The following is a 9,858-nucleotide window of genomic DNA, read 5'->3' as shown; positions in this document are numbered from 1 at the left end:
GAGTTAATAAGTGTTGCTTTTCTCCTATTCTACTCAGGCCTGTGATGGAAAATCCTCGGGCTGGAAGTGAGCCCCGAATCGATAGTCCATTCCATTTAACAGGGTGGCTGTCACCATAACGAGATAAAAGTGGATTAACTTCTGTGCCGCTGCCACGTCCACGGGGAGCCCATCTGTTCCCTGCACAGCCGGCCTGGCTCAGAGCAGCAGCTCAGCCCGACAGGATCTGGCCATGGGGGCTCCAGCCACAGCCCCGGATGGGTGCGCTGGGGGTCAGAGATGGCTCAAGACCGGAATCCAGATGCGGTTCAGAATGGGTCTCGGGACAAGCTCCAGGTAGGATCCCAGTGGGCTCCGGAAGGAGACGGGGACAAGGAGGAAGCCAGCATGAGGGGAAGGCCAGCTCTGGATCCAGGATGAAGACCCAGGAGAAGCTCTAAGAAGCCGGAACCTCCCAGACCTGGTATGTGGCAAGGCATGAATTCCCGAAGCCTCTTGGCCTGGACGCCCTGGGAACCACACATACTATCTGAAGTCACTTCCAGAAAAGGCCCTCCCTCTCCCCTGAGGCCTAAAGCAGAGAAAACCTCCCACCGAAGCAAGAAGGATGCAGGGTGAACACCAGGAAGAACTTCCTGACCGCCAGGGTAAGCGCTTTCGTGACCGGACGACCAAAGGTTCACCTTTCCAGGATTTGTTCCAGCTTTGGCTGACTTTTTTTTTTTTTAAACTAGGGGTCAGGAACAAACAAAAATGGAGATTGATTCGACCAAACCCTACTCAATTTCTTCTTTTCCTTCTATAGTGCATGCTTCCAGTAGAGTTTCCCACCTGGTCTTTTTGACTTCGGGATTCTTTGTTCATCCCAGTGGTTCTTACCATCCTGCCTGTGGCTTCTTCCCTTGTCTCCCTGGGAAGGCCCACCGCATCTGGAGATGATCGCCTTTGTTTCCTCTAGATCTCTCATGATTTCATTTTTTTTATATTCACATTTCTATCTATCGGGAATTTGCATGAAGTAGGTGTCTGCATTTTTTTCCCCCACGATTAACTAATTCTCTGCCTCCATGTCTACACTAATTTGAAATGCCACGTTTAGCATTTAGGAGGAACCGACTTTGCCCATCTCCGTTACCTGGTTAATTCTTGTGCTAACCAACTCAAGTTTTAGTAAGGACAGCTTCGTGATGTTATTTCGATATTTGAGAACGTGGTTCTCTTTAACACTGATGGCCCTCTATCTGTATTATTTAATAGCTGTGTAAAAGCATAACTTTATCTAATGATGGCACCAAAAAAGCATACTATCTGAAGCCTGTGGCAACTGCTTTGGAAACGTAAGCAGCAGTCCCCAAATGCTGTATACATTCAGGTTTCCAAAGACCTCCTTTCGCTGCAGCAGTGTGAAGGAATAAAAGCCACAGCGTGTAATCCTAAGGAGGGAGAGAAAGAATCAGATGTGCATAGCCCAAGGGTCACCCTGGGATGTGCAGGATGGACAAATCATGAGTCCCGTCTTGGTTTGGGCTCCCTAGAAGCCAACTCTGAGACAAGGATTTGAGTGCAAGCAGTTTCTTTGGGAGGCATCCCAGAAACCCAGCAGGGGAGTTCGGGAGGGAGGCAGGGGAGGGAGGAAGATGAGACGTGTGCCTTCAGCAAGCCAGTTACTACAGTGGAGCTTCATTCTGGTGACCTCGGGGACCTGTGTAGACCCTGGACCTCAATGATCCCACCCACAGGGGTAGGAGCGGGGGCATTTATGCAGCAACTCCCCTCAGCAACCGACCAAGAGGGGACCTGAAAAGCAGGGAGGGCTCCAGGGAAACACTGCGGGCTTTTGGAAGCAGGGCAGGCATGCGCTACCTGGAAAGCCCGAGGGGTCTGGGCACCGACCAGCGAGGAAGCAGGTATGGTGGCCCAGGAGCAGAGGCCAAGACCCAGACAAGGGCAAAGGGAGGGGAGGGGAGAGTCAAGAGGCCTTTAGGAAGCAGAATGGACAGGGTTTGGAGACCTGAGACTTGTGAGGGTGTGGGAGGCAGAAGAGACTGGGGTGACCCTCAGATTTCTGGCCTAGAAGACAGGTGGATGGTGGAGGAAGGACCTAAATGGAAAACTCAAGAGGCAGAGCCAGGAGGGAGTCTTTGAAGCGTCAGGGAGATGTCCAGGAAACAGATGGGCACTTGGGTCTGGGGCACAGTTGGGAGGTAAGTAGAGGGTGGTGAGTCGTCACTGAAGCCATCGAAGCCAGGGGTGTGGATGAGGAGGGTCCATGCTGAGGAATGATCCAGGTTAGGGCCAGAGATGTGGTGTGCGAGACCCCAGGGAACATCCCACAGATGCGCAGGAGCGATTGTGAGTGAAGTTTGACATGGGCTTGTCTCCCCCTGGTTCCCCAGTGATTGGGAGGCCCCTCCCATCCTTCTGGGCCAAGAGGGGTGACGCCAAGGGAGAGGGTGGGAGGGGAGAGAGGGGACAGGGTGATGTGGATTCCAAAGGAGCCGACAGCTGTCAAATAATATAAAACCTCATATGTTAATAATTCTTACAATTTTGCCAAAGACTTAATGGCTGGCCTGTCAAGAGCAGTGACAGAAGCTATTATGGAAACAAGATGGGAATATTTTGGAGGCAGCATCGACAGCACATCCCGTCCCGGGCCTCCAAGGACCAGGAGGAAGACAGCAGGGCCTCCTGCCAGCACCACCAGGAAGGCCACGTGCTCAGCCAGAAAGAAGCTGGGTCATTGTGGATTCAAGCCATTGACTGTGGATTGATCACCCATGAGGACATTTTAATTAACCGTCAGATCCCAGAGCTGCCCCATCTTTCCTGTCACCCACCCTCCCCGATCTGCAGCCACCTCCACTCCCAACACACACAAAAAAGGAGAAACCGGCCAACAGCACAATCCAGGGAGAGATAGGCACCCGGAGGGTTTCAGTGGCTGGAGGGAAGGGCCGTGGCCTGATCCCACTGCTCTAGGAGCTCCCTGAGGTCTGGCGCTGCTCACGGCCGCCAGTCCTGGGACCAGACCCAGTTGTGCGGCTGACTCACCAAATGAGCTTGGACTCATCACTTGGTTTGAAATGCCTCCGTTGCTCACGTTTAAAATTCGAACAATGGAAGAGTAAATTAAAGGACAAAGGAAGAGTAAATAAAACATGCACAAAAATGCTTTTGGAGCTTCGCAATCTCAGAATCACCTTGCACAACTCCCGGAGCTACCTTCTGCTTAATCTCATTGAGCTTTCCGATCTGTTCCGGGAGGTGGCGTCCTGATCTCCGCGTTTACAGGTGGAGACCCGTGAGGCCAGTGCCAAAGCTGAAGTGGGCACCCACTGCGCATCCACAGAGCCGGAATGTGAGCCCCAGGGCTTCTCTCCAGCACCAGAATCTGCCTTCGTGTAAGGGATTCTTATTAGACTAATAATCATGACGACTGCCACTTGGAAGTGCTTACTTTGTGCCAAGAGTCATGCTAAATCGGAGCCTCTCAAACTTGGCTGGGCACCAAGGGACCTCTGGGCATCGTGTTGAAATGCCGATTCAAGTGCAGCGGGTCTGGGGTGGGGCCTGAGATTCTGCATTTCTAATAAGCACCCAGGAGATACTGATGCTTCCAGTCTAGGCACCATACTTTGAGTGCCAAGTATAAATGCTTTCTCTCATCTAATTGGCACAACACCCTGTTGAAAAGAAAGCCACAGGCTTGGGGCGCCTGGCTGGCTCAGTCGGTGGAGCATGTGACTCTTGATCTCGGGGTTGTGAGTTCGAGCCCCATGTTGGGTGTAGAGATTGCTTAAAAATAAAATATTTAATTAAAAAAAAAAAAAGAGGAAAAGAAAACCACAGGCTTAAAATGGCATCACATAGGCCAAGCCATCAAACCTGGGGCTTAATATCTAACATAATCGCGGTTTCAGCCTCCCCCAGAAATGTAAGGGCTTAACCAATCAGTTGGGAATTTTGTGATCAGCACCAAGGAGGCAATCTCCACATACATAGGCCCTCTCCACCCCCCAAAGATGAAGTAATCCACTTAATGAGACCCCTTGCCCTTCCTCCACCTAAGTGCAGGTGACCTTGCCTGAAACAATCCTTTCCTAATTCATGAATCACTTAACAGAGCCAATGAGATGCTCAAATTTACTTGGTCGAATTTTTTTTTTTAACAACCCCTATGAAGTAAGTACTCTTGGGGCGCCCCGGTGGCTCAGTCAGTTGAGCGGCCGACTTCCGCTCGGGTCACGATCTCGCAGATCATGAGTTTGAGCCCCGCATCAGGCTCTGTGCTGACAGCTCAGAGCCTGGAGCCTGCTTCAGATTCTGTGTCTCCCTCTCTCTCTGCCCCTCTCCTGCTCATGCCCTGCCTCTGTCTCTCTCAAAAATAAATAATTTTTTTAATAAAAAAAAAGAAATAAGTACTCTTATTATCACCCTTGTTTACAGAGGAAACTGAGGCCTAGGGAGATAGAATAACCTGATCGGGTCATGAGCTAACCAGAAGAACCAGGATTTGAACCCAGGTCAGCTGGCCTGTCTACCCACTTACCCTTGGAGCCCTAACACCTCCCCAGCGTTTGCCTAGAAAGTCAATGACCAGGGGTAGGTCTCTGAGGATGAGCAGGACCCATCTCCAAATGCCATCACATGGGGAGTTAGGGCTTCACCATAGGAATGGGTGGGAGGGGGTTGGGGGGGAGGAGACATAAACTTTGAGCCCATAGCGCTTAGTAAGAGAAGAGGGTGCTTCCCACCAGAGAGGGCCCTCCAGGGCCCACTCTCCCACAAAGAACAAAACCACGAAGCTCCAGGGAGTCCCCAGTGCTCTCTTTCACACGGCCAGGAAACATAAAGACACCCTCTCTGGGTCCTCCTGCCCCTGCCCCTGCTCCCAGGCCACTGGGCTGCAAGCCCACACTGCCTGCAGCCACCCGCCCACGAGCATTAATTGAAAATTAATCCGCTCGGTACGTGCCAACGAGCAAATCAAAGCTAAGTGTCTCAATTAGGAAGAGAAATGGAGTCGGGCACTCTTCTCAGGAGCCGGCTTATTTATGGGGATAATATCATTTTTAATGAGGGGAGCTACTAAAAGGCACAACAAATGCAACATTTAATAGAAAAATATTACAGCATTCCATCAGCGGAATGCTGTCGGGAGGGGGCACCCGGAGATCCACGGATACCCGGGAATCTATCTGTGGTTGTGTGGGCGCCTGCGTACCAGCACCCGTGTGTATGCGTGTCTGCGCGAGCACACACAGCTATGTGCACACGCGTGTCAGCGTGCACGTCCATGTCTGAATATGTGAGTATCTGTACACGTGTGTCTGGGCCTGGGGGAAAGGGTGAAGCATTCCTGAGTTTTTGCCACACAGGGTGGATTCCCCACCTCCCTCCTAAAGTACCCCCATTCGGGGTCCCGGGCCAGCCAAATAAGGACTCAGAGTATTTCCCAATACTAAGGGGGACCTGGTCTGTTCAGTCCCTGGAGAGCTGTAAGTGTCTGTCACCAACCTCCATGGAGGGTCATAAAGGAGCAAATTAGACTCAGGGCCCCAGCCTCCTCTGGGCTCTCTCACATGTGAGCCATGGCGGTTCCAGCCCACCATATCACTGACGGCTGCAGGACAAGGCCCTCAGGGCCCCACTGCACCGCCCCAAGCTGGCACCAGGCCCAGCCACCCCCTTCAGCCTTGGTCTCGGGTTCAAGAGCCAAGGACTTTGCTTGCCAGGCCCAAGTCCAAGATCCTACCCCCACTGCCCCCCTCCTCTACCCAGGTGCAACCCAGACCCAGACCCAGCTCCGTAGCCCCAGCTCAGGGTGGCCTCAACTTTAGCATCTGTGGAATGGGGAAGCAGCTGAGGTGGGCAGCTCAGAACCCAGCCTGCCCTCCCCTCCCCCCAACACAACATGCACACATCGTTCTCCTTGCCTCTGCTCATGTCAGAGCCCTCCTGGAGCAGGTCCCAAATCCTGCCCTCAACTCCCTTGCCTGGAACAATACCCCACCACCCCCACCACTGCCCACAGGCAGCTTCTCTAATCACCTCGCCCTCCTCAGGCTCCTCCTGAGATGTCAGTGTCCCCAGCATCAGATGGGAACAAGGCCTGCCTCACAGGGAGGTGGCTTGCAGTATCCCCACCAGCACATGGGCCAGAGTGGTTCACGGCTAGACTCAGCTTTGTCACTGTGACCAGAATTACAACACCACTTTCCCGTACAAACCCGCGGAGGCACAGAGTGGGGATTTTTAATCCTTGGGTCACGAAAGAGGAACCTGAAACTCAGAGAGGCTGAGAGGCTTGACTGAGGCCACACAGCAGATGTGAAACACGAGCGCGTTTGTAGAGGTTCCAGAGGGCACTGGAAGCCAGGCACCTGTGGCCAAGACCTGGGCTGTCCCACTTCAGAGAAACTCAGAGAAGTCTCTAAGCCAGGGGACTCAAGCGTAACCCGGCCATGCCTTCCACCAGCTATGACTTTGGACTTGTTAATTAACCTCTCTGTGTTTCTGTTTTCTCCTTGTGGGGTTCTGTCAGGGTGAAATGAGCTAATACCCATCAAGGGCCTAGAATCACGCCTGGCACATGATAAACCGCCAGTATGTATTGAGATGTTGTTACTAATATTAGGCCACCTTACCCCCAATCGCCTCTCCCTGGCCAGGCGGCCGGAGCCATCCATCAAATGGTCTGTGAAGGTCCTCAAGGCAGGGCCTCTCCCTCCCTCAAGCGTCTAGCGTGGGAGCCCACGCTAGCTTCCTTGACCCGGGACACGTGCCTTCCCCTACGCTGTCATTCCTCCCTGCCCTGCATGCTTATGTGTTTGTTATGCATCTTTCTAGGTGTGTGTTAGCCTTGAATTTGTCAACAGTAAAATAACAATAATAATAAAACCAAGCAGGGATTTGTGCCCAGCAGAGGGGTACCGACGGGGCTGTAGCTGGTGATTATTCATTTAACGTCTGCCTCCACGTGACACGGGGCAAGAACAATGTGTGTCCTTTCCCGCAGTTTCGCTGCACCTAGAAAAATCTCTCGACGTGGTAGGTAAGCAATTATCGTCGGAGAGAGGGAGCGAGCTGAGGGCGGACTCTTCCCTGGGTGGGTGGAGATCTGAGTCTTTGAACCCTCAGTCTCAGGAGGGGAGACCCCCACTCCAAACCAGGAGCCAGAACTGGGGGCCTCCTCCTCCCCCCCCAGACCCCAGGCACCTGCAGATTGACGACATTTGAAAGTTAACTTCCCACAGAAGTCACTCTCCAGGATTAATATTTATTTCTTATGAAATTTAAATTTTTCAGTGTAATTAAAATTTTATTCGTCATGAGTTATAGGTAAAAATATTTATAACTTTCCCTTTCGCGCCACTGAGGATGAGTCTTGGATGGAACCAATTACCCGGGCCTCCTCCTGGTGACTGCTCCGGGGGGTCGAGGGCAGGGAGGGGGTCAGAGGGCCGGCGGGGACCAGAGCCGGCATCCATCTCCCCAGGCAGCCTTATCAGCTCTGCCTCCTACATCCAAGCAGTGGAGGTGACTGGCAGGAGGGGGAGCTGAGACCTACCCCACCCCCAAACTCCTGGTGAATAACCCAGTGGGAGCTGGGATCAGGGCCAGAGAGAGGCCAGAGGGAGGCTGGGAGAAGACAGGAAAATGAGGCCTCAGAATGAGTGCAGGAGAGGAGGGAAAGATTGCAGAGAGAGAGAGGACCCACGTCTTCCCACCCTGGCGCGGAACACGGTGCAACAGCCTGTCGAAGGCAGCCCCTGTGGCCAGGAGATCGTGGCTCTTGGCTGTGGGGCCTTTAATCATTTTGTGCCCAGCCTGAAGGGCGCATCTTCAGCAGAGATAGAGAGAAGTGTGGAGGGGGAGCCAGGGGCCACGGGTTCTGAAGCCAGGCAGGCCAGCATCCAAATCCTGGTTCAGAATGACCTGGCACATGTCGCATAACCTCCCTGAACATCAGTTTCCTCACCTGTAAGATGGGGGCCTGCAGATCACATCAGATGATGTATAAAAGGCCCGACACACAGCTGGGGTTAATAGTAGAGGATCCTGGCCCTTTTTCCCAGCTGCCGCTGAGGTGCTCGGTCCTTCCAAGGAAGCTAAGGTCGCGTTGGGGTGGGGCCCTCACTTCATCCACCAGTGAGGAGCACCCGCCCAGGAGAGCCCGCTCAGCACTCCCGGGCACCAAGGTCTCCGGCTCAGAGCTCGCCTGCCTGCATCTACTCAGGCCCAGCCCTCATCCTGCACAACGATGAGGTCACAGTCACAGAGGATAAGACCAATGCCCTCCTTAAAGCAGCAGGTGTAAATGTGGGACCTTTCTGGAGGAACTTGTTTGCAAAGGCCCTGGCCAATGTCAACATCTGGAGCCTCATCTTTGAGGTAGGGGCTGGAGGAGCCACCCCAGCAGGAGATCCCGCTCCCCCCTCCGGGGCTGCCCCTGCGGAGAAGAAAGTGGAAGCAAAGAAAGAAGAATCGGACGAGTCTGGTGATGACACACGTTTTGGTCTTTTGGACCACACCTCTCCCGTAACCTGTTCAATAAAAAGCTGAACTCTTAAAAAAAAAAAAAAATAGCAGAGGATCCTGGGCTGTCTATCCACTGACGAGGAGCTCACTACCTCACAAGGATAGTCAGCTATCTTCTCACTAAAGCTGAACCCTTCACTCTTAAAAATGGGGCTGTCTGGACTCCCTGTGATCTCACATGAATTGCTCTGGAATATAATTCCCCGAGGCACTGGAAGATCAGAACCCACCCTCGAAACTCTCCCACACCCACCACACTGGCTATCAACACAGCCTCAAGTCTGCCCACAGATTTGCCTGGCTAGGAGACTTCTTGGCTCCCACGTGGCCCTCGACGCAGTCTTGGTACCAGTGGCGTGCCTTCAACAGCCAACCCCGAGTGAGACTCACCACCAGCAGGGCGACATGAACTATGAAAGTCAGTCAGGCACCTGCCACCCCTCCCTGCCTCTCCTCCTGTGTGCCAGAGCCACGAGGTCCAGACTGGACAAGGGAGGGTCAGGACTCACTTCCCTAATGCCCCCGGGCAAGGACCAGGCTCCCTCTTCCTCCTCACCTTGCCGGCCTGCCCGCGGCTACACTTCGTGCTCACTAATTAGACCTGTCACTGGCCCTGAATCACTCTCGGGCCGGGCTGGGGAGGTCATTAAGCCAGAGATGGATAAGTGCTAAGCTGGCCCTGCTCTGGAGATTTACAAGGCTCAGGCTGGGGAGGATTTATAAGGTTTGTTAAATTTCTAATTGAGTTTACAGTGCAGTGCCATAGTCTCGGTGACCAAACCGCATGGATGAGAATTGAAACAAGTACACCTGTTCCTCATGCTGTGGGAAGACGGGGCCTCCCTATCTGTCCCCCTCTGCCAAAACACCAGCCCCAACCAAGCCACTCAGCATGCCCCGCCCAGCTCCTGGCCCGCAGACCGGCCACCAGCCTCACAAAGAGCTACAGGCCCAGCATCCGTCCGCAGTAGGTTGGCTGCCGGGATTTGTTGTTTGTTTGTTCATTTTTTTTAATAGTTAATACACTCGCATGGTTCAAAATTCAAAAAGTAGAAAGGACACCCCGAGTAAATCTCTCCCCAGCCCCCACCCCTGCCATCTCCCAGCCACACAGTTCCCCTCCCTGGAAAAAAAAAAAAAAACACACAGGGGTGTTATCAGTTTCTAGCAAATCCTTCAAGATCCACACACACAAGCAAACACACCCGCACATACATAATGCGTATATACGTACATGTATATTCCTTTGTGTGGATGTATATATACACCTTGCTTTTTTTCACTGAATACCAAATCTTAGGAATCTCGAATGCT

At 52.9% G+C, this 9,858-nt stretch overlaps 1 protein-coding gene across 1 annotated transcript; it reads left to right on the top strand.

The window, feature by feature from the left end:
• Positions 1-279: 279 nt before the first annotated feature.
• On the top strand, positions 280-8,630 carry LOC113599153 (60S acidic ribosomal protein P1-like). The gene is made up of 2 exons (XM_053203231.1): positions 280-336; positions 8,218-8,630. Exons 1-2 carry the CDS (start codon positions 280-282, stop codon positions 8,566-8,568), a joined length of 408 nt encoding a protein of 135 aa, XP_053059206.1. The 3' UTR covers positions 8,569-8,630.
• The last annotated feature ends 1,228 nt before the right edge of the window (positions 8,631-9,858 follow it).

This window comes from Acinonyx jubatus, chromosome C1 (assembly GCF_027475565.1).
Source record: "Acinonyx jubatus isolate Ajub_Pintada_27869175 chromosome C1, VMU_Ajub_asm_v1.0, whole genome shotgun sequence".
NCBI lineage: Eukaryota > Metazoa > Chordata > Mammalia > Carnivora > Felidae > Acinonyx > Acinonyx jubatus.
The sequence above is the reverse complement of the archived record's forward strand: the minus strand, read 5'-3'. Positions and strand labels throughout refer to the sequence as shown.

Bases quoted from the DNA above. Each gene is read 5' to 3' on its own strand.
- LOC113599153 (XM_053203231.1), top strand. From the start codon at position 280: ATGGCTCAAGACCGGAATCCAGATGCGGTTCAGAATGGGTCTCGGGAC. The intron at 337-8,217 runs GTAGGATCCCAG...TCTCCGGCTCAG, and splicing joins GGTCTCGGGACAAGCTCCAG to AGCTCGCCTGCCTGCATCTA.